Source organism: Salvia miltiorrhiza, chromosome 4, assembly GCF_028751815.1.
Source record: "Salvia miltiorrhiza cultivar Shanhuang (shh) chromosome 4, IMPLAD_Smil_shh, whole genome shotgun sequence".
Classification (NCBI taxonomy): Eukaryota; Viridiplantae; Streptophyta; class Magnoliopsida; order Lamiales; family Lamiaceae; genus Salvia; species Salvia miltiorrhiza.
This window is the reverse complement of record NC_080390.1, coordinates 12065320-12088988: the sequence shown is the minus strand read 5'-3', so window position 1 is coordinate 12088988 and position 23669 is coordinate 12065320. Positions and strand designations below refer to the sequence as shown.

General features: G+C 35.3%; 5 protein-coding genes across 6 annotated transcripts; 3 read left to right on the top strand and 2 right to left on the bottom strand.

Annotated features, from left to right (window-relative positions):
• The first annotated feature begins 7904 nt into the window (after window positions 1–7904).
• Window positions 7905–8912, top strand: LOC131022752 (uncharacterized). Its single transcript, XM_057952274.1, has 4 exons — window positions 7905–8268; window positions 8387–8453; window positions 8541–8618; window positions 8709–8912. The coding sequence occupies exons 1-4, from the start codon at window positions 8063–8065 to the stop codon at window positions 8712–8714; spliced, it is 357 nt and encodes a 118-aa protein (XP_057808257.1). The 5' UTR covers window positions 7905–8062; the 3' UTR covers window positions 8715–8912.
• A 955-nt stretch (window positions 8913–9867) lies between these two features.
• LOC131022751 (uncharacterized) lies at window positions 9868–10768 on the top strand. Its single transcript, XM_057952273.1, has 2 exons — window positions 9868–10228; window positions 10371–10768. The coding sequence occupies exons 1-2, from the start codon at window positions 9899–9901 to the stop codon at window positions 10380–10382; spliced, it is 342 nt and encodes a 113-aa protein (XP_057808256.1). The 5' UTR covers window positions 9868–9898; the 3' UTR covers window positions 10383–10768.
• Window positions 10769–12238: 1470 nt separating this feature from the next.
• LOC131022750 (uncharacterized) lies at window positions 12239–15423 on the bottom strand. 2 transcript variants are annotated; one of them, XR_009101404.1, is made up of 5 exons: window positions 14609–15423; window positions 13500–14503; window positions 13313–13409; window positions 13124–13222; window positions 12239–13027 (listed from the first exon to the last, which is right to left on the bottom strand). XR_009101404.1 is itself a non-coding variant. In XM_057952272.1 (5 exons), exons 2-5 carry the CDS (start codon window positions 13991–13993, stop codon window positions 12518–12520), a joined length of 1200 nt encoding a protein of 399 aa, XP_057808255.1. In that variant the 5' UTR covers window positions 13994–14503; window positions 14609–15422; the 3' UTR covers window positions 12239–12517. The 2 variants fall into 2 exon arrangements, 1 of the variants encoding a protein (XP_057808255.1); XM_057952272.1 differs by having other exon boundaries at window positions 14609–15422.
• A 2392-nt stretch (window positions 15424–17815) lies between these two features.
• LOC131022749 (uncharacterized) lies at window positions 17816–20204 on the bottom strand. Its single transcript, XM_057952271.1, has 3 exons — window positions 19993–20204; window positions 18380–18510; window positions 17816–18077 (listed from the first exon to the last, which is right to left on the bottom strand). Exons 1-3 carry the CDS (start codon window positions 20178–20180, stop codon window positions 18004–18006), a joined length of 393 nt encoding a protein of 130 aa, XP_057808254.1. The 5' UTR covers window positions 20181–20204; the 3' UTR covers window positions 17816–18003.
• A 4-nt stretch (window positions 20205–20208) lies between these two features.
• On the top strand, window positions 20209–22973 carry LOC131022748 (alpha-soluble NSF attachment protein-like). Its single transcript, XM_057952270.1, has 9 exons — window positions 20209–20605; window positions 21034–21083; window positions 21169–21241; window positions 21363–21442; window positions 21568–21719; window positions 21942–22101; window positions 22182–22229; window positions 22323–22403; window positions 22606–22973. Exons 1-9 carry the CDS (start codon window positions 20461–20463, stop codon window positions 22684–22686), a joined length of 870 nt encoding a protein of 289 aa, XP_057808253.1. The 5' UTR covers window positions 20209–20460; the 3' UTR covers window positions 22687–22973.
• Window positions 22974–23669: the final 696 nt, after the last annotated feature.

Here is a 23669-nt window from a genome sequence, read left to right as displayed (position 1 = left end):
GTTCTGTAAAGGCAGGAAAATATACGAGTAACAAGTTTTTTTACTAATGTTTTATTATGTATGAGTTCTGTTAAAAAAAACAAACTTTTACTAATTTGTACAGATTATCATAACAGCCCCAAATTTTTCAAAAAATTGGGATATCAATATAATCACCCTTTTTGTTTGACGCGGAATATATGTTCATTTGGGCATATTTGCATTTTTTATGGGCCTTCGAAATAGGGGCTTCACGAACTTCATCGGCGAGATATTCTGTAGAGCTGTAGCAATATTCCAATTTTTTCGAAGTGATATACGTTATGAAAACGCAAAAAAATAACTACAAATTAAATCGACAATATAAACACATGAAAAACAGATCAATGTAACGGAAAGGATCAAATTTCAAATTGACAGTGTTTGCTTTAGCTAATAATACAAAACGCATATACGAGTCGAGTGATTGAATGTTTTTTCAGACATTACAGATTTCCGAACTCAATTAAAGACCTTCAATAGCCCTACATAATTGATGTCAAAATGGATCTTTGGAAATCTGCAAGCAATCACTACGTCAATTCCTTTGATTTAATAGTGCACCACCATCATATCCTGAAATTGTTTAATGACATACGTGTTAGTTTGTATCGTGTCAAAAAATGGAACAACTTGAATCATTTAAATGTATTAAATCCACCCTTGTTTTGCTTACCAAAAAGATCGATACCAAGTTCACCACCTACGCCCTCGCACCGCGGCGGGTGCACTCGTAGAGTTCATCGGAGAGGCGTTTAACAGTGTTGACAAGCATGTTGTTCACCTATAAAATAATAATTGAAAAATATATAATTCGTATCCAGCAACGTCTACAGTGTAACATTAGGGTATCTTAAGCAATACCAAATAGCAAAGACATAATACCTCCACCAGGTTTTCAATTCTGGCATCGGTGCGTGCTTTGTAGGCGTCCACATCATCTGCGCGTTGAAGAGCATCCTCCAGCTACATGGAAAAAAGAACGATTCAAATTTGTGGCCGACCGCGCGTTGAAATAGAGAACAATAATCGATTATATGTTATTACCAATTCATCCCTTGCTGAGGTTGGGTAAACTCTCTTCACATCAGCAGGATAAACATCTTTCTTACATGTAGGACACTGTGTATCATAACAGCAAAGTTAAAAAATTAAGCATATGCAAATTCCGTGAAGGCAGTAGGGTTTCAGTGTTAGTTTAGATGCGTCTTACAATCGAAGGCATTCCTTTCATCCATTTTTTTATGCACTTCTCCCCGAAGATGTGCCCACAGCTTAACATACTGCGAAATCATTCACGGTGTTGTAGACAGTCAGACACGGATTCGTCAAGAAAAAAAAAACTCACACATGTCGGCGGAGTAACATGCATCCAAGCCCTAATACACTACCTACGAAATGTTATCTGAAACTTTGTTCGTCACGTAATATGGGTATGGAATACGAAATGTTTGCAGAATGAACAATGGCCGAAGAGACATAGTTTTTTTTTTTCCAAAGGATAACAAATAAGAAACATACAAGCATGCACCCATTAAGTTAGAAGGCATATCACAAAAACTCTTACTGGGGATTGTGACTTTCTCCATCTGACGTAGCCCCCAAGCACACTATACACTTCAAATATGCCACATTTTCAGGTTGTTCACTGCTTTCGCCCAACGTCTTCAACTTTTTCTTTTTCCCTTGTCCATGTTCGGCTTCCCCCGAGCTAGAGTCTTCAACGTCCACGACAGGCACTGGCGCCATGGGGGGTATGTTTTCCTGATTTTCCATGGCCACCGACTGGGGAGGAGCATCGTCATCTTCGTACTCATCGATGAGTGCGAAGATGCTACCGTTTCTGGTAGTAGAACGGTAAGGCATGGTCGGACGGCGTGGGTGTGGACGGGAGATTCTGGACATCTTAAGTTTGGATGAGCAGATACTACTGAAGCGGCGGTAGGGTTTGTGTATTCTCTCAAGTATTTAGTTGATGCGAGATATGTGAGATCTTTTGATTTGATCTAACGTACACTCTTTGCAAATATTTTGTTTCTTAACACGGTAAATTTAGTAAATCGTTTTAAGGTTTACACTGCAAGAATTTTTCCTATTCGCGCGAAGGATGTTGATATCTGAAATTTTTTGGAAAAATCCAACTTTTTAATTACATTATCTCTAATCGAATTTTTGAATGATGAAGCTTCCGATCTAGGGAGGGCTACGGGGTGCTGAAGCCCCCTTCCAAATGTTGAGTTTTAAAAATATATATATATATAGATATACATTATTTTTGTTATTATACTTGTTTTTTAATGTAATTGTCAAGAAACATTTAAATTCGGCCACGTTCATCTTATTCGTATTTGCTAATGCTAATTCGCTTAATTTGTAATAGGACACTTGAAGATATTAAATGATATTATATATATATAATATATATATATTAAATGATATTATATATATATATATATATTAGACATAATAAAAATAAAAATGAATATAAAATATGATTTAAAAAATAAAATATCAATTACTCAATAAAATATTTTAGAATGTTAATAGCCTATCCATTTTCTATTTATTTTTAATGACTTTTATACTATATTAAAAATCTAGTTAGGAACTTAAATTTAAGATACATAAAAGTGGTGCAAAGTGAGTAGAAATAGAATACTTGTTATTTTGTTTATTTGGATGTGTATTTTAATGTAATGGATGGATATAGATTGATGGACACGTGGTGAATTTTTAAAATTTGAATAATAAGGTGGGTTAGTGGGTGAATGTAAGTTAAATGACTTATCTTGATATTGTCGTTAAATATCAATATATATATATATATATATTCTCAATAAACTGCCGTTAGATGTAGGGAATATTCTGTTAAATAAATGATGGTTAATAAATGCTGTCAAAATGGTTCTTTATATAATATATAGATTTGTTTAACAATTTTTGGATATCAAAACTTTGGGCATACGATAAAAATAAATTAAAATAGTACATTAATGGAAACCTTGTTCGTGATGAAATATATGTGAATTTCATTTAATCCCAAACTATGTTGGGATTGTAGCCCAAACAAAAATTAATGTTGTTGATAAATTTCTAAAATCCGGAGACAGGAATCTGCTGGCAAATGCAGCCAAAGCCAAACATACAGGATTTGACATCCGCTACTATGTGAGGTCACTATCATAACATGTGTGATGTCCTTTTCACAGATCATGTGCAGTTGATCGGGTCCGAGACAAAATATTTTTCACAATGACATTTGAAGATGCATGGGATATCGTGTACATCTAGGAATTATTAATACTCCTTCCTATCGAAAATATACTCAAAAGAAAGCCGGTGCTGTATTCACAGCCAAAGGTTCTACTGTGGTTCTGCCGTCTGTTTTGTTAGGCATCAATTTACATGTCTAGTTCACCTTCAACATCTCAGGTACTTTGTTTTATTCTTAGTCGGTCGTTATTATAATTATTTTTAACACAGAAGGACTCGCGGTTTAAAACATTATTTTGGAGATTAGTCCTCAATTTTTTTGTTTTCTTGTTTTTGGTTTGATAACTGTAGTAGGCACGTATCTCACAGTATGGTCGTTCTGTTTCTCTTAATTCCTAGAAATGGTGTTTTATATTCACTAAATTAGAATTTTAGTAATCAGTTGGTTTTATGAGATATTGGCTACGTGTCTACAAATTGCGAGATGAATTGTGTTGTGTCATCTCATAACCAAGCGGTTCTCACCGCCACATTAATTATGGGTAATTATGGGTTTCTTCCAATTATTGTTTTGGGTTTGATGACTTTTCCTGATGGAAGTGTTAAAACAATTTGTGTGACAATTGTTTTTATTTTTCACAATATAATAATGCCTCAACCTTTTAATTGATTTGGATGACATGTAGATTTCGAAATGAATGAATTACCCCATAATATTATAGTTGAAATTAAATGATCTATTTGAATAAATAAATTTAAATATTAAATAGAAACAAAATATAATAAATATAAAAATGTTGAAAAAAGAATTAAAATTATAAAAAGATTTAACTATTAAACATAATATACATATATATATATATATATATATATATATATATATATATATAGGGGAAGGCTAAAATAAGAACGCTTCTTAAAATATAAATTAGGAACCATTTTCAGCCCTTAGATCATCAAGATCTACGGTTGATTCATCACCTTGTTGGATAAATTCATGGTCCTGAGTTCGAATCCCAAAGGTAGCAAAAAATTATTTTTCGCAATTCATGCCTTTATACAGTTTATTCATGCGTGTTATACATAAAATTCATGCATTTTTGCTGGTTCGTAATTCTTAAAATAAGGGTGGTTTATTGAATAACCGCCCCCTATATATATATATATATATATATATATATATATATATATATTTATATAAAAGTAAATACAAACATAAATGATGTCAATAAAAATATGAATGTGAAAACATTCGAAATTTCAATTTTTGAAATAGCAATTAATTGATTTAATTGATAATGTGTATAACTATATAAATTATGAAATATGAAAAGCAAGTATAGATGATAATGAGTATCATTATGGATCATATAATATTCTAAGATGTACAAAACTATTTATTTATATATAGTATAACTATAGTTTAATATAGTCTGTGAATAAATATTTAAATCATATTTATGCGATTATTTTATTTAAATAAAATGGATAATAGTTCTCCAATTAATGATTTTCCTATGAGTCATTTTGAAGCTTAATAATATTCAACTACAAGTTTTTTATATTTGTACATGTAGATTGAAAAATATTTCATCACCTGATTTAATTTAATGTAAATTATTTGAACGTGATTAATAATACTATGCAGTTCAAAGAAATATTCGTAGTTATAGGAAGTCAGTTGTGACATGATTATATTCCCTTTTTTTTCTACAAAATAATCATTGAAATAACAATTTATGTTATAAATTTGTGTTTCACAGTTGTCGGACACCTAAAAACAATTTATGTGTGTTAATAATTTTTTTACAATTATAGGAGGATCCGATTTATTTGAGGCCAAGTACAATTAATGTCACTTCACATGTTGGGACATATTATCGGATTAAAGACTTGAAAGTGGTTAAAGAGGTATTGTATGGGAAAGGCGGTCAAGCATTGGTAGACAAGTTTTTAGGTGGTTGTTTTGGAGACTTATTAGATTGGAATCCGGGGGCAAAGTGTGGTATGGCTCTTCACCATGTTGTTTCGCGCCAAATCCGGTCAAATGATAATGGCTTGTGGTTTTACATTAACGGGAGCAGGTTACACTTCTCGGAGATGCATTATGCTCTTGTAACAGGGTTGAATTTCGGACAAAGTGACTTTGATGTGAGGGCAGAGCACAATCTTCGGAATGTCGAAGTGTTTGTAAAAATTTGTTGTGGCCGGAGGACTTTAAATGTGGAGAATGTTATTGACCTTTTTCAGAATTATGACATAGTTGGTGATCCTGATGGGAGTTTACTATTACGTGTGGCCCATGTGATAGTACTGTATGGCATGCTACTAGGGTACGAGCGTGATAAGAAGGTGGCTGATTGGGTTTGGGCTTTGGTGGATGATGTTGATGCATTTAACCAATTTCCGTGGGGAGCTTATACGTATCAGATATTATGTCAGTATGCGTATAACTGTTCTACAAACAACCAGTATAAATTATACGGGCCGGTTTGGGCTTTACATGTATGGTCCCTTGAGATTATACCTGAGTTGGGTTCTACAGTTGGTACATACGTCGAGGGCTGTGCACTTCCCAGATGTTTGAGGTGGAAGTTTCGAAGTAGGCCCAATGTGGCGGATTTATGCCCCCTATTTGAGCAAGAGGTAGTTACTTTTTCATATCATTATCTTTATATATATTATCTTGTACATTTTTTTTTAATTCTTCTTTTTAAATTGTAGCCGCATCATCAATTTGAGATTCAGCCCGACGATTATGAGATGAAGAGCTATTATTACGCTACGTCAGTCATGCCCATGCCCATTGGTGTTCACTATGAGCGACCAGCGAACCCGTTGAGGGAGGGTAGGCAGTTTCCCCCGCGACCTGCACAGGATATACGTGTTGACGAGCATGAATTGCCGAGGAGACGAGAAGAAAGGCCGGCGAGGTCTCGAGATAAGGGAAAGCGTACTCGGCCACCACCGACTACATCATCATCTAGTAGTAGCGATCACGTGATCCGAGGACGAGACCGTGACTATATAGCAGGCGTGGTCAAAATTATGGGCGAGGAGCATGATCTTCGAATTAGAAGGATATCAGAGGAGCAGGAGATAAGAATGAGAAGGATGGCTGAAGAGCAGGACATCAGACTGAGAAGGATGGCAGAAGAACAGGAGATTTGAATGAGAAGGCATAACGATGATATGGAGAGTCGAATGAAGAGGACATTGAAGGGTTTTTTGGATGATTTGAAGGGGTTTTTCAGTTGTAGTGTTGTACATCGTAAGGGTGTACATTCTCCTGCCCCTCGTCGCACGCCTGCACCAGAGACTAGAGATTGTGATGATGTCCAACTCGACGATGGTGGTCCAGTGGCCGATGATGCGTCACATCATGCTGAAGCGACAATGTCCATGGCACATCGACATTCTGTGCATGAGTATGGCAACACATCTACTTCTCATCAGAATCCGCCACGTTTTTCTCTTCAAAATCCATCTGCTTACAATTATGATCCCAGACATATGGAGTATGTGATGCAGGTAGTAATTTTTTTTTTTTTTTTTTGGGCAAGCCTACTAATAATCATACACAATTTTTATGACATTTTTTTTGAAGGGATTGACGACTGAGGGGCTCGAAAAAGTACTGTTAGATATTTTCAAAACGCCATCGATGCCTTGAAGGAGTGAACGCGAAAGATCTCCAGACGCCAACAATTAGGTCGTTCTTGGTTTCGGTGATCTGCTCGTATGTTGTGCTTGTATTGTTTTTTTTTTTTTTTTTTTTTTTGTAGTGGTTACCCCATTTGCCTTATAAAAAGATATTGAAGTGGAATTTGAGAATACCGCCGGGAAATTGAGAATACCGCCAGGTAATTTAAAATACCGCCGAGTAGGTTGAGAATACCGTCGAGAAAAATGAGAATACCGCCGAGTAAGTTGAGAATACCGTCGAGAAAAATGAGAATACCGCCGAGTAAGTTGAGAATACCGTCGTGACAAATGAGAATACCGCCGAGTAAGTTGAGAATACCGTCGTGACAAATGAGAATACCGCCGAGTAAGTTGAGAATACCGTCGAGAAAAATGAGAATACCGCCGAGTAAGTTGAGAATACCGTCGTGACAAATGAGAATACCGCCGAGTAAGTTGAGAATACCGTCGAGAAAAATGAGAATACCGCCGAGTAAGTTGAGAATACCGTCGAGAAAAATGAGAATACCGCCGAGTAAGTTGAGAATACCGCCGAGAAAAATGAGAATACCGCCGAGTAAGTTGAGAATACCGTCGTGACAAATGAGAATACCGCCGAGTAAGTTGAGAATACCGTCGTGACAAATGAGAATACCGCCGAGTAAGTTGAGAATACCGTCGACAAAATATATTACAATATTTTTTTCATTTGATCAATTATGCCTTTTTTGAATACCGTCGTGAAAATATATTACAATATTTTTTTCATAAAAAAAATCCACAACATACATTTAATAATAATTAATGAAGTGAAAAACTTAAATAATAATAATATTGAAGTGGTATATATTCAGCAGAAAACTTTAAATATAAAACATTCTTCAAATTATATTTTTATATATATATATATTTTTAATTAATAAACATAAAATAAATAATATAACAACTTTAAGAGATGTCATAATTTTTATATTAGAAAATAAATGTATAAAGTACTTTTACAAAGTTTGTAGTGAATTCCGTGGGAAGTTGAATATAGTATAGTGCAGTCCATGTAATGCTAATATTATAACCACACCTATGTAAAAAGACTATCGTTGCCCACTTTTTCCTACGAAAGTTCTGCAACTCATTATCTTCGTCGACGATGATGGACCAAGACGATATGACGATTGAAGAGTATGTGGATCTGCTGGAAAACCTGGTGTCCGAATTTGACATATGCGATTCCGGTGGGGAAGATGTCTTTGACACTGATGGAGAAGATTATTTCTTGCCTGGTCCAATTCAGCTACCCATCATATGCCCACTTTGTGAGGGACCAACAGCAGATATTGGTGAACATTCCTTGAGGTTCGGCTCGCGAATTTGTTTTCACAAAATATTCCATTAAGTACGCATTCTTCACATGCTTAAATCTTAAAACACCACTTTAGTTACTTTTATCTTATTTTGTTCGGCACAACTAAAGCTCGTTGCCATGCGGCCATGCGTTTGGATGGGGATGCATCAACGTTTTCATTGAGCATGAGAGTAAGGTATGTGTATTTTGCGAAAGGCAACACCCATTTTTGTTTTTCCTATTTAATTAGTTGTTGCTTTACCGTTCCCGTTTTTTTTTACAGTGTTATCTGTGTAACGCTCATAGTGTGTTGAGCGACATTAAGATCCTCCTAATCCATGGCCAAGTGAAGATCGAGCAGGTTTTTTGAAATCGTATCATACGTTAATAACCTATTATTTTTTGTTAAAAATTGGTTATAATTAATTTGATTTTTCACCTGATCTTGTAGGCGTGAAGCTTGAAGCATCCTTCTAAGTGTTACTATATTATTATGGATTATTGTGATGATGTATGCCATTTCGACCTTTAAGGCATTATTTTATGTAATGTGAACCTATTACACTAATTAATCTCTGTGTTCTAGGCTAATTTTAATTTCTATGTACCTCCACCTTTAAAAACTTTTAGTGGATCGCTGTATTATGTTATATTATTTTTGGAACCGTGGCCATTATTTTTTTTTATGTTGGGAGGGCGTTATTTAATTGGTAATTTGCACAAGATTGGAGAAGTGTAAAGGACATAATTGCATCTAATTTAGCAATACAAATGGACGGTCATACAAATGATAGCATTTGTCTCTAACTTTATTCCTGGATATGAATGGGAAACACAGTTAAAAATTTCCAGAAAATTAACAGATAGTTTGAAAAGTAAAAATCTGAAGGACAGCGAAGCATGCTAGAGCGGCTTAATGATAATTTCGAAATTCTTAGAATATAATTTTTCTTCCTGTATGTGTATTCATTTGCGCTCTGGATTGACGTATAATTTAATCACTGATTACCCCGTTAATAACAAATTAATTATAGATTTAAAATATAGATATGTGGTTTGTCCGTAATAGCAGAATTATCTGTAAATCATGATCGTGGGAATTATAGCTGTAGTACTTGGTTAGACAAAAATTATTAGGCGGGAGAAAGGAAACAGTTTGGGCGGCTGGATCCTTTCATCGATAATGCAGTGGAGTTGCTACAGTTTGATGGACAACTCGAATAGTACACTGTAAGCCATACTTTACCTTAAATCCAGCTGATGAAGGCTAGGTGATATGATGTTTACTAGGTAACGTGTCGAAATTTTGTTTCACCACAATCCTATGGGCTGTCAACTTGGAAAACCAATTCAGCTTTGCCTCCAAATTTATTTTCCAGCTACTTCTTTGACATTGTAAAATGAAATAAATTAAAAGGAACTTTAAAGTAACATTTGAAGAAATTTAAAATATATACAATGCACAAAATTAAATCACCTTTGTAAGTAATAAGTCTTACATTACTATTTATTTTGCCTTGGTTTCTACTCTTCGTTTGAGTAGTTGTGAAATAGGGCATTTATTGATCACCTTTGTAATGAATAAGTCTTACAAGTAGTTTATTTAAGAAGGTGAACGCAAGAGATTTGATACTGTTAGCAATGGATGCTTCTGGCAATAGAATTCTTTCTCCATCCTTCACTCCACTTTCATCTATTCCTACTCAAAAAATCACGTTCGGATGTCCAGTAATTGATTGTTTGTTTGGTGGTGGTTTGTGCTTGAGGACTCTTACCGAGGTTGTAGGCGAGAGCGGAACGGGAAAAACACAAATTGCCCTTCAGTTAGCTCTAAATGTTCAATTACCTATAGTGCATGGTGGTCTTGATGCTTCCGCGTTATACATTTACACTGATTTTTCATTTCCGATCAAGAGGCTCAAACAATTATCGCTACGAATACCAAACTTGCCACGGAACGCACTTGACAAGGTATTCGTCCATAGTGTTGTTTGTGTAAATGACCTAATTGGATTTCTCGACAGTGCTGACGTACAAATTGAATTATGTCATATTAAGCTCATTGTTGTCGACTCTATTGCGACTTTGTTTAGATCTCAATTTGCAAATACAGGGAGCGATATGACAAGGAGACAAAATATTTTTTTCAAATTATCATCGAGACTTAAGCAATTGGCCACATCATTCAATTTGGGTGTCTTCATCACCAGCCAAGTAGTTGATGTCATGCCCGGAAACAATTTGGTGAGAGTTGGGAACGATGTAAATTTGATCAGTTCCGGAAGGAGTGTAGCACCTGCCCTTGGTCTTTCGTGGTCGAGTTGTGTTAATTGTAGAATAGCGATTGTCATTATTGACAACAACAATACGACAACATCGACATCGACATCCACATGTCTTCGGCCGCGTCGGTTATTAAAAGTTGTTTTTGCTCCACATTTGGGAACGCCAACTGCTGAAATTCTTTTCGAGGATTACGGTATAGTTGGAATGTAACTGCTCAAATTAAGATTCTGGTCCATATTTTATGAAATTTGCATTGTTGATTTGCACTTTGATTTCATGGCTTCCTAATTAATTTCACCAAATAATGCATACAAGTTAGACGAAAGATTTTGTCACCAATTTACGAAAAGAAATTGGATTCCAGAATTTATATTTATGCTCGTAGTTGTTATAGTACAAAATGAAAATAGAAGAAGAGTGAGAAAGTAGGAAGACAACAAGGTTTAATATTATTATTATTATTATTATTATTATGATTATTATTATTATTATTATTATTATTATTATTATTATTAGGATTATTATTATTAATTATTATTATTATTATTATTAGTATTATTATTATTATTATTATTATTATTATTATTATTCAGTATTATTATTATTCTTATTATTATTATTACTTAGTATTATTATTATTATGTATTTTATTATTATTATTATTAGTAATTATATTATTATTACTATATTAATTATGATTATATTATTATTCATGATTACCTTCTATTGATTATTATTATTCTTATTATTATTATTATGATTATTATTCATTATTATTATTATTATTACTTATTATTATTATTATCTATTAGTGCTTATTCTTAGTACTTATTCTTATTCTGCTTATTAAGTTATTATATATTATTAGTATTAGTAGTAGTAGTAGAGTATAGTAGACAGACACACAAGGTTGAATCAATCATTATTATTGTTATTGTTATTATTATGAAACAATTTCTTTTTGAATTTGTCCCACATATTTTCTCATATGATAAAGATATGATAAAAATAAATTAAAATAAAATGATGATATTTTCTCATCTTTTTATATTCATGAGTGCTACTGATTTTAGAAAACATAAAACATCGGGCACATGAATTTTTTTGGGTTGCCGTAATTAAAATATCGACTGCTATTTAAACGCACTCGGAATTCAACAATTCATCCATTAAATGAAAAATATTAAGAATTTCAAAATTGCTCGACAAAATAACAATTTATTCGTATCTCACATTTATTTCTATGATTTGTTTTCTTGATCTCACATTTATTTCTATGATTTGTTCTCTTGAATAGGGTGGAAAGAATCTTCCTTCCAGTGGAATGGCGATGATGAAAGGCTACCACAAGACTTTTCTATTAGATTAAAATTAAGAAAATTTATAGTTTTCCCTAACGGCGATGTAACTTCTAGTGCCTTTAAGTAAAATTTATGTAAACAACCTTCTATTTGTGTTATGATTGAAGAGTAACTTGTGTCATTTTATTCAAATTTGTTCTTGTGTTATAAATTATAATTGAAGAGTAACTGTTCGCTGCTCCAGAGTTTCAGCTATTTTACTCCAATTTCACAACGAGAAGACAAATCTCCACCATCAATATAGACGGGTAGTTAAAACAAAAAATTAAAACAAAAAATTAAACTGCAAAGCGTTCATAGACCGCCAAAAAGAAACCAATATAAGAGTCTCATACATACTCAACAAGCATATAGCAAGAAATGAAGTCAACATCCCGGTAAAAGGTTACAAATTACATTAATTAAAAAAACTATCAAGCATGCCTAATTTCCATTCGAAGCTTACGAGTTAAATTAACCAGAAATTCATGTTAAAGGAGTTTGATACACCAGCAAGCACTAGGGTCTTTAGCACACCTCTACATATTAATTAGCGATAACATCACCATACAAAATAAATAGTGAGGAACAATACGAGGGTGTATCAAATGCGACAAAATGCTCAACACAAAAATCACGTCTTCAATGTGCGCTTAAGCTCCTCCGAATGTTCAAATAACTTCGCACAATATCGCCGGCGAAACTTTGCACATCTATGAGGGATAATTTTCGAAACAGGAACATCAAAGGCACGACATTCCATATATTTCATCGCCATTATACCGCAATCACTTTGATTCAATTGCCTTGGTGGTCTAGGATATTCAACAACATACCAACTCTCCCCAGCATGATTTCTCGAACATAAACCTCCCAATCTACATAAAATGGCTAAGTTCTTTCGGACATTTTGAAAATGTGCATACACACATTCCCAAGACTGTTGTACCGAATTATACACTGTAATTACATGGTCAGCTAATGAAATATCAAAAAAGACCCAATGGCAATTGTTTATGTTGCCAACACCAAACACATGAGTAGCATTTAACCAATTCAATCCCCCACTTACCGGGCGAACGCCGCAGACATATGGCATCACAACTGGGATAATATCATCCATGTTCGTCTTAGTCAGTGCTTGCTACATTCAAACAAACACGGCAACGAAGCTCTTAAAGTTCGTGAATAAGGTGTCAAAAAAAATATAAGATCTTTCATACAACAAATGTACTCTTACCCAACAACATATCTCCAAACACGCCCAAGTACGTGGTTTGTGAGACTTAACCTCCTTATCGTATCGGATAATTAGGAGATTGATGAGAGCATCAATGTGCTGTGAATTTTATTCATGGGACATGGAATTAGTGTAAGAGCTAAATAATACTTCGTTATCTTACAATAAATGACTTCAACGGAAACTAACCGAGTTATCGAGCCATCCATTAGGCCGCCACAAGATATTGAACCAACTCAAATCTGCATATCGCTGAATATCCGTTGGGAGGATTACCTGATTCTGACTGCAACCAAATGTCATTGAAGTTCATAAGTTAAACAGGCTATCCATGACATAAATTTCTACAAACTAAATAGTAACTAATGCAAAGTACCTCCTGATATTATCAGGGCTGCAAGTCCAATCCAAATACGGCTTCAATTGAGAAAACTCCGTGTTGAATTCATTAGGATCATATACAAACTGCCCAGCCGTGCAATCGCCATTATTGTCTCCAGTAACAGCCTCAGAGACATTGCTTCTATCAAGTGTCATTGCCTCGGTTTTTCGTGATACTATATCCGTGCCTACATAGTCTTCATCTTCAATAATTTCATATAAGTTTTTATCTCCACCGAACTGAACGCCAGTATCAACATGTGAAAAGTTTACAGGTGATTCATGATTGCTCAACCTATCAGCGACACCATATTCATTCCCCAAATATTTGCCTTTTTGCCCTTTATCAAGACAATCAAGTTTCGACCCACACGAACAAGACGCACCAGATGTGTACTTCTCTACATAGGCTTCAATCATTTTGAACTTCGTGTCCACCAAATCTTGAAGGCACTTAATCTGCCCTTTCAAGCTAAGGAACAATTGCATTACATCTTAAAGGCATAAAAACATAAATTTATAATAAGTTTCTAAATTATTATATGTACAAATAAACTTCCCAACGTGATACATGAAATTACTCACGTAATTGACGGCATGTCCCCCCATGGTAGCATTATCCTGCATCATAACATTAACGTTGGTATTACTTTCGCTAGTCGGTGTTCCATTCTTTACATAATGCCCCGCTTTCCTCTTAACACTCAACTTCGGGGCAACTTTCGCTGTGGCCTTGCCGCCACTAATCGAACACTCACCAACTTCCTTAGACTTACCAGTGCTATTGCTCAAAGGGGAGGTACCAATACTCGAGGTCTTCCGCTTACGTGTTTGCTTCTTGGAGTCGCATCCTTCGCGCTCCACGCTATCGAAATTAAGCTTACGACCAACATTCTTCGCAAATTTTTTCACGGGAGAACGAGAGGCAACATGCATCGGGGAAGATATCCCAAGGTTCACCAATTTCGTACTCTCTCCCGAAGACAATGATATACGCACCTATGGAGTACCAAAAATAATTACAGGACCTTACAACAACAAATGAGGCAACATGTTTAGAAAAATTTAAAGAATAAAGATTTTATAATGTCAAATTATACTTACAGGGTCACATCCATGATCCGGCAAAAAACACTTCGACAAGCCCTCACCAATAGACTTCAGATCTGACGTAGCAGCCCATCTTCGTAACCGAGGAAATGAAGTTAGATGATCAACATTCAAAGATGCACACATTGTCCCAAGTGCCGGATTCACTTCATAACACCAACATTGTAAAGCATGCACAAATCCACAGGCTATAAATGGACGATTCAGACTTTCATTCGGACTTTCATGTGCAGCAGTTGATAATTCTCTTTTGAGTCGATGTGTCCATTGAACTAGATACTCATAAGCAACATGGCCCCAAGGATACTCATTAAACTTCTTAACATCGTCGATCAAGTGCAGATACCCCATTTCCAGTCTCGGACTATCATAATTAATCAACCCAAACAATCCAAAAATAAGTAATAAGTATGCTAACTTCAAACTATTAGCTGAGTTCCCTCCACTTTCAGCACATTCCTTCCTAAATTGTTGTTCAATATCATAAAATAACAAGTTACGCCGAGATGCAAAGACATCAAAATGGAATTGGGACTGATTCGGTAGTACCAAACAACCGCTAAATTTCAATCCAGTCATCAGACAGAAGTCCCCACGACCAAATTCAACTGTACGGCCTCCAAACTTAAACATCAGTGTTGTTCTATCCAGGCTATTCGAGTGCAACCTCCTACACAACAATTTAAACAATTCTCCTTGGAATTCAAATTCACAAATTTCCAACAAATGGCCAAAGCATGACTCCCGCATAAGACTCAAGTTCGACTCTGATAATAATTCTCTAATATCATCCAAATACCATAACTGAGCTCTACTAATCAAGTCCACTGCAACATAAAACATGAATAACTAAATCAAAATACAAGTCAAACATAATTTCATGTTAGCGAAAAATAGTCAATTCCTATATTCAACGAATATACATCTATTATTGCTAAATGACGATAGGGTGCACTAAACCGTAACTTAGATCCTATTAAACGAACTAATGTCGTGATTTAATTCAATAATGAACTGCAAATTACTTCTCTTACAATCTGAAAATATAAAGATATCTGAAAAACAAAAGATGTAATCAACTATAAAAAAAATACAATCATTTTCAGATCGATGTTAAATGATGAAAAAAAATTACCGGAATCTTTTACTAAAACATTTTACTCAGAATGTTTCAAAAAAAAAAAAAACATTTTACTCAATATTGACCCTTCTTCACAACGCCATTTAAACCATTCCATCAAAATATTAAACAATAAAACACTCTCGTCCTAAACAAAACAGTACAACGTGTATAAAATGAAAAACGGTAAAAAACTACTCCGGAAAATTTACACAGTCAACATAGAATTTTTACAACACCATACCAGTTGGTTTACACCTTCCAGCTTCCATGGCGTCAATGGGTCGTATCCGGCAAATAAATTTCAACTTTAAAAGTCCAACTTATTATATATAATGTTATGGATACAATCATCGATATGGATCGGATGGTGTAGATTCAATGGAATGTAGATCGGACGGTGTAGATTCAATTTCAACTTTAAAAGTCCACAAAAACCTAGTTCTAACCTAAATGAAATGTGGATCGGATGGTGTAGATTCAATGGAATTCAAATCTAACCAACCAGTATGCGAAATGTGTACCACACATATTTTGCAAATTGAAAGTCACGACAATCTATTACACAATGGTTAATGCAAATACATATCGGACATGCACAAATATCAATTACTCACGACACGTCATCGCCAAAATCAAGGTAATTGGAAACGGTTTAGGGGTATTAGATATTAGGTAGGGTGGTTTGAAATAGAGGACACGTGTAAGGATCGCAACGACAGTGTGCAATGCACACTGTGCAGGGTACAATCTACCTATAATTAGTATTAGGAGTGGTGAAAAAGTGAAAAGTAAGAATAAATAAAGTACCAAATACCCCCCAACGTTGGCGTCCTTATCGCGTACAGCCCCCCATAGTCAGGGTAAGCGCTGTTTACTACCTCAACATAGCAAAATCGTAGCAATTTTCCCCCTGCGTTTTAACACCGTTAAGTCACCGTTAAAAAAATTATTTTTTAAATTTTTTAATTAAGATGGTCTCTCTCTCTCCCCCCATCCCCCCATCGAGCATCCTTTCCCGGTAAGAGAACATCGCCCCTCCGCCGTGGTACACGGTCGACATCTCCCCTCCCCACCTCCCCACCGCGAACTCAGCAAATCTCTCTCACCCGAGCTCCACCACCACGACTTCCCTCCTTGCAAGAACCCTTCGGCCGACCATCCATCTGCCTCTCCCTCATTGTTCCCTCGCCGACGACGTACACCGCCTCTGTCTCCCTTGGCCTTTCTCACAAATTGACTCCTTCCCCTGCTCTGGACAGAACGACAGCACAGCCGCCATTGCCGCCGAGCTTTGGTGGCCTGCTCACAAATTGACGGTGACTTAATTAAAATTAGGGTTCTATCAGATTCCTCATTATTAGGGTTCTTATTCAGAACGGCGAGAGTCCTAATTCCACCACCACCGCCTCCACGTCTCGCGCCTCCAGCAGCAGAAGCACCAGCACCAGTTTTAGCGGCGGAGCGGAGGCGATACAGGCAGGACGCAAGCGGCGGCGACGGGGATCGCGAGCGGGAAGGAGACGGCGACAGTGACTCGGAAGGCGAATAGTGAGCATTCGACTGCGCTGCCGGGGAGGCCGGACCGCCTGCGGCGGGCTCCACGGGGTTAGCGTCGTCTAGGAAGGTGGAGACCACGGCGGAGGGGCGATGTTCTCTAGCCTGGAAAGGATGCTCGATGGAGGGAGGGGGGAAGAGAGAGAGACCATCTTAATTAAAAATTAAAAAAAAATAATTTTTTTAACGGTAACTTAACGGTGTTAAAACGCAGGAGAGAAATTGCTACGATTTTGCCACGTTGAGGTAATAAACAGCGCTTACCCTGACTATGGGGGGCTGTACGCGATAAGGGCGCCAACGTTGGGGGTATTTAGTACTTTACCCATAAAGTATTATTAGTGATTTGGTAGTTGTCCAAAAATGAAAAGAAAGAAAGATGAACTTATTTGGGGGACATCCCAAAAAGAAAAATATGAACTTATTTCAGGTACGAAGGGAGTAATATTTAAATTAAAATATTTTTTTTATTACTAATTAATCTAATTCATAAATAATAGTAATATTTTGATATTTTTACATAATTTAGAACTTTAAACATAAATATTTATATCGCAGCACTTACATCACACATTACGTACATCGCACGAGAAAGTAGCACTTAATTACATCACACATTACGTACATCGCACGAGGAAGCGTACTCATAAAAGAGGACGACGAGTGCAAGACAAAGAAAACTAGTATGACACAAAACTACCGCGCCATTGAGTTAATCTGTATGTTGAGCTTGGTTTCGAGCTTTCTCCTTCTCCTTGACGTGGCTCCCTTGATCATGGTCGAATTCTTGCATGAAAATTCAAGATAAGAATCGACATCACATAGTAATACAACTCCCCCAAATTTATACTCCCCACGTCCTAGGAAAGATGACTCATTTTTTAATTTGAATCAAAATGTCTCATATTTAACTTTTGAAAAGATGTTGACCCTACTATTTTTATCCAATTTATACGTTCTCCTTAAAGATGTGTCATATAAGTAGTGGAGTAATATTTAACTTTAGAAAAAATATTGAACGTTTTATTTTTATCCAATTTACACGTTCTCGTTAATTTTTGTGTCGAGGGCGAGAGTAATATACATACCTAAGGCATCGGCATGGACATTTTTGTCGTCTCCGTCCTCGGAAAGGGACTGGTTTCCCCTGTAAATTCCACCGAAACCCTCCTCATCCGACCTCGTTGCATATCCCTCGCCCAAAGAAGACATCGAGTCCCTTCATCGTATCAAAAACACATACATCTTTACAAGCAAACCACGAGGAATAGGCAAAGCCTACCACGAATGAACTTATAAGATCATCATAAATAGCTTAATTAAATTTATGAAAACTAGTTCCAATAATTTATAATCTGTCTATTGAGTCATTGACGGAGCTAAGAGCTATGTGTACTCTTAAGTTAGGTCTTCTGTTCATGACAAAAAAAAAATACAAGTATAAATTTGTTTGATTTGCTTGATTTGGTGTTGGTTAATATATAAAGCTAACTCTTATTTAAGACCAAAAATGGTTTAGAGAAACTAATAGAAGACCTTCCCGACTGCATAGATCACCTCATCACCCCGCACAAAACCCAAAACCTTCCCTAAAAATTAATAAGCTCCCCAAATTAAATTTCTTAGAGCAGCTAGGGGTGGGGCAGGGGGGTCACTGGCCCCCCTGGGATTTTCAAAAATACTAGGATATTTTCGTAATTTTATATTAAAAATAAAAAATATATAATTTTATCTACATTATTATCTTGTTGAGCTATTTTATACTGTAATTGATATGTAAGCTTTAGAATTAAGATGCTTAGAATAAGTAAACACATAATTAATTTATGCATATCATGCTTGGATTTGATTTTAGAGATTTATTTTTTGAATTTGATATTGAAAGTTACTTTGCCTTACAAAGTTTCATGGAATTTTGGAAAATAAAATCATAAACTATTTTGAATTTGCAATTTTAATGTCTTTTGAGTGTGGCGAATTAAATCACTATTTTTTCAAGTTTTGCAATTTCTTCCCCCAATTTTTTTCGATCGCTAGAGTGTTGAATTGGAGCTTACGTGGATTAGTAAAGACGACAACGTTTTTGTGAGGCCTAAACGACATCGGTTCGTAACATTTCAAATAAAAATTTCTCCAAATTAGAAAGAGATTGTATCATGTATTTGCACTATATATAATATTCAATATTTAGTAATTTTATTGCAAAATACATTGTAACATGAATATGAGCTTGAAAATCTGTTAAAATATGTTTTTTTGTAATTTAAATAATATTATAATTGTGTTATTGATCATCATTTATTTTTATTATAATTTAATTTATTTTTTATTTTTTTATTTAATTATTAATTTTCTTTAAAAAAAAATTGGACCCCCCTGAATAAAAAGTCTGGCTCCGCCCTGAGAGCAACCATAATGGTTGGTAAATATAATTTGTAATTCCAAATCTTCAATTTTTTTAAAAAATAACCACTTAAAAAGCTAAAAAAGTAGTAAGAATAAACTCTTTAAAAAAATAAATCCCTTATTTTTTATAAGAAAATAATTTGCAGAAATGACCAGTTTGAATACTCTTTTGGATATTTTGTCTCTTTGATTTTCTCTTTTACTTACAAATTGAATTATTCAAATAACTTGACAATATAAACTCTAGTTATAAATTATTGAAGCTTATAATCTAAAATAAGCTTAGGTAACTTACAAGGTTTGGGATTCAGGCTCTGTTTGTTTCTTCGATTCAGGCTCTGTTTGTTTCTTCGAATCCATTTCGCCGGATGCAGCTCGTACGAATCGTATTGCAGAAGGCGGCGCAAGATGATTGGCGTATGAGAGAGGAAATGAGGTGAGAGAGAGAGATGGTCTTGCTAATCTCAGTGCATTGAGCTGCATATTTGCGTTATGCTTCACACGGCATAGAATAGCTGATCATATTAAAAGAGACCACGCGTATTGTGCCTTCTGGTAGCTTCACACGTGTGCGATCGGACTGGACACGTGTTTCATCAACAGCGTGTGTCTAGGTTCATCATTTTTACTCGCAGTGAAAACATCAAAATTCACAGCTCAGTAGATTTCTCTCCTGCGAAGCCTTGGAGTTGGATGCTCGATCCTAAAATTCGAAACTAAAGAATCCAGAGCTCCATTTGCTTTTCTTCCGATTGAATCGAAAATGGGGCTCGATGTTGCAAAAGGCGAGGAATTCGAGCGGAAAGCGGAGAAGAAGATCAAAGGATGGGGCTTGTTTGGCTCCAAGTACGACGACGCTGCCGATCTATATCAAAAAGCCGCCAATTCGTTCAAACTCACAAAATCATGTGAGTTTTCCGGCTTATGCTCTCAGTTTTATCAGTTATTTTAGAGCGATTTGATGATTATTTATTTTTTTTCATTTCGGAATTGATCATGTGCGTTAACAGATTAACTGAATGTTATTATGTTAGCTGCGTTTTCAGGTTGATGTTCTTTGACTGAATCGCCTTTCCGTTTTTCGTACTCAATATAGTTAAAGTGAATTTCTAGATTTAGATTGATAAAAACAATTTGGCTAATCCACCATATACATTATTTTGAGCTAGTTTTATCATCTAATTCTTCAATCTAATTTATCACTCAAAGCAAACGCCCTAAGTATTATTTTGCAGTTTAGGGATTTGAGGTGGTTTTATAGATTGGGAATGGAGTAAAAATTTGCAAATTGAGCTGTGCGCTTATGTGTTTACGATGATGTTGCTCTTTACTTTAGGGGACAGAGCAGCTACAGCTTATATCAAATTGGCCGGCTGTAATTTGAAGGTTGGTGATTTTAGTTGCGATTTTTAATGTTTATGTTGGTGTGACTGAGCTGTGGAAGTGATTATCGTAACTTAACTTGCTGCAGTCGGACAGCAAGCACGAAGCTGCAAGTGCTTATGTGGATAGCGCGAGTTGCTACAAGAAAATTTCTCCCAAACGTCTGCATATGTTGAAGTTACTCTAGATTCTTGAGTTTTTGGATTGATGTGGTTGAGATTTTGTGTGTGTGTGGAAGTTGACCAGTGAACTGTAGGGTTGATTTTGTCTCATTTTGTGCAGAGGCTATATCAAGTTTGGACCAAGCAGTAAATTTACTTTTGGAGATCAACAGATTCAACATGGCTGCGAAGTATTGCAAGGTAAAGTATATGCACGAAGGACTTCTAGACTGCCTGATACATCTTCCGATGTCTGTCATGTCTCTAGACTGGTGCTTAAAGGTTTGAGTAGTGTGGAAGCTTTTGACAAAGTTTAAATCTTTTAGGAAATTGGTGAGTTGTACGAGCAAGAGCGGAATATGGACCAAGCAATAACTTATTTTGAGCGCGCTGCTGACCTTTATCAGACTGAGGAAGTTAACACTTCTTCAAGTCAGTGCCGGCAAAAGGTTGCAGAATTTTCCGCACAATTAGGGAAGTAAGTAACACAACACCCAATTTTTTTTTCTTTTTATAGTTTTAATGATTCCTGGGGTATTTAAGTAGTGGTTGATTTCGATCAGTGTTTAAAACTTGCTGGTGTATTCTGAACTCTTCTGTCACAGGAAATAAAATTAGACCAAAATGATAACAATGTAGTTTTTGTGAACAGCTGAAGCAATCTTATTCATATTAAGAGATTGCTTTCTTTTCTAATTAGGTACCAAACAGCTGCTGAGATATACGAAGAGGTAGCTGGCTATGCGTTGAACAATAATTTACTGAAGTATGGAGCTAGAGGGCATCTTCTTAATGCTGGAATCTGTCAGCTGTGTAAAGGAGACGTTGTAGCCATCAACAATGCACTAGAAAAATATCAGGCAAGTCTTTTTCTTCATTGAATGAATTTAAATCTTCCTTCATGTTGGAAGTGCTGACCCATTTCCTACTTCTATAATAGGACCTGGATCCTACATTTTCAAGGACCCGAGAGTGCAAGCTTTTAGCTGTAAGTGGGCTTGCTTGTTTTGGCTGTTGAAGCGTCCCCCATCAGATTTGATTAAAAAAAACACCTTTCCTAATCATGTTGTGTGCTCGTTAGGCTTTGGCAGTTGCATTTGATGAGGAAGATGCAGCAAAGTTCAGCGTTGCAGTCAAGGAGTTTGACAGCATAACCAAACTGGTAAATTCATTTCCTCTACTATATTCATGTTTCTGAGGATGAATTATGCTTTATCAAGAGAAAGAATTGTCCTCGTTACAATATATTAGTAGAAACCCAAGTCATAGAAGTCTTTTGTACAATCGGATCAAACCAACAACATGAAGCCCCCGACCTTGCTGAGTAAGAGTAGTCTAAGTCGTGTATTATATATATACCGCAGGATGCTTGGAAGACGACACTCCTCTTGAGGGTGAAGGAAAATATAAAGGCGAAAGAACTCGAGGAGGACGACCTGACCTAAGCAGCATTTGGCTCTGAAAATGCTCCTTTGCTGAGAAGTATTATACACCATTGTTCAGCTTGCTGCTAGAGCTGCCTATTCTATATACAGTTTTACATAGATTGATTTAGCTATAGATGCAATATAAATGATAAACTTGTTAGAGTTGTACACATTTATTTTTTTGTGTGATTGTGATTATCTCTACTGTATATATTTGTGTGGGAGTATAATCAAATAATATATGCTGCTGCATCCATATACGGAATATTCATTCTATTTTATTTTGGCAGGTTTTTTGTTCTGAATTTTCTGTTGTGCCCGTCTCTTGTTTGAATCTGGGCTTTGTTTTCTTGAATCATACTTAAATAAAGTTGATTTGTTGTCTTTGGCATTGTCGTGTTGATTAAGACCAGGAAAGATTCCAACTACCCAAATAAATTAACTTCTCCATATTTAAATAAGTTGGTCCAATTTTTTTTCTTGAATATTATATTGCTTCCAAATTTGTCGCTTATCCTCGTACTTTATTGCAACCAATTTCCAGCAATAATGATTAGCAATCCTCTTTCTTTTTAAATTCGTTTATCGGTCGTTGTATGTCATACATATATATAAATACTGTAAGAATTTTATTTGAGTGGGCTAATAAAACAATCATTTTATTAATCATCTTAAAGTAATGAAGATAAAGTTTGCCACTAATTTTAAAATAAGAAGTTATTATTATTATTATTATTATTATTATTATTATTATTATTATTATTATTATTATTATTATTATTATTATTATTATTATTATTTCACCTTGGAGAATAAGTTTAGTGGGGAATTGAATTGACTCGTTGAAAATGGTGGTAATTCACAGCCAAAAATAGGTTTGGTCATGATTATAGTCTTGAATTTGTTAATTAAAACAGAATAGTACATTAAGACAAAAACTTATTTTTTAAAATCTTTTTATTTTGGGAAAATTGCACATAAATACACAAACTTTGCCGAAA

Bases quoted from the DNA above. Each gene is read 5' to 3' on its own strand.
- LOC131022750 (XM_057952272.1), bottom strand. From the start codon at position 13,993: ATGCAATTGTTCCTTAGCTTGAAAGGGCAGATTAAGTGCCTTCAAGAT. The intron at 13,410-13,499 runs GTACTTTGCATT...ATTTGGTTGCAG, and splicing joins AGCCCTGATAATATCAGGAG to TCAGAATCAGGTAATCCTCC. The intron at 13,223-13,312 runs GTTAGTTTCCGT...TAAAATTCACAG, and splicing joins ATGGATGGCTCGATAACTCG to CACATTGATGCTCTCATCAA.
- LOC131022751 (XM_057952273.1), top strand. From the start codon at position 9,899: ATGGATGCTTCTGGCAATAGAATTCTTTCTCCATCCTTCACTCCACTT.
- LOC131022749 (XM_057952271.1), bottom strand. From the start codon at position 20,180: ATGCAGCTCAATGCACTGAGATTAGCAAGACCATCTCTCTCTCTCACC. The intron at 18,511-19,992 runs GTAAGTTACCTA...GATACGATGAAG, and splicing joins GAGCCTGAATCCCAAACCTT to GGACTCGATGTCTTCTTTGG. The intron at 18,078-18,379 runs GTATGTATATTA...TTTTCATGCAAG, and splicing joins TGTCCATGCCGATGCCTTAG to AATTCGACCATGATCAAGGG.
- LOC131022748 (XM_057952270.1), top strand. From the start codon at position 20,461: ATGGGGCTCGATGTTGCAAAAGGCGAGGAATTCGAGCGGAAAGCGGAG. The intron at 22,102-22,181 runs GCAAGTCTTTTT...CTTCTATAATAG, and splicing joins ATGCACTAGAAAAATATCAG to GACCTGGATCCTACATTTTC. The intron at 22,404-22,605 runs GTAAATTCATTT...TATATACCGCAG, and splicing joins TTGACAGCATAACCAAACTG to GATGCTTGGAAGACGACACT.
- LOC131022752 (XM_057952274.1), top strand. From the start codon at position 8,063: ATGATGGACCAAGACGATATGACGATTGAAGAGTATGTGGATCTGCTG. The intron at 8,269-8,386 runs GTTCGGCTCGCG...GCACAACTAAAG, and splicing joins ATTGGTGAACATTCCTTGAG to CTCGTTGCCATGCGGCCATG. The intron at 8,454-8,540 runs GTATGTGTATTT...TTTTTTTTACAG, and splicing joins TCATTGAGCATGAGAGTAAG to TGTTATCTGTGTAACGCTCA.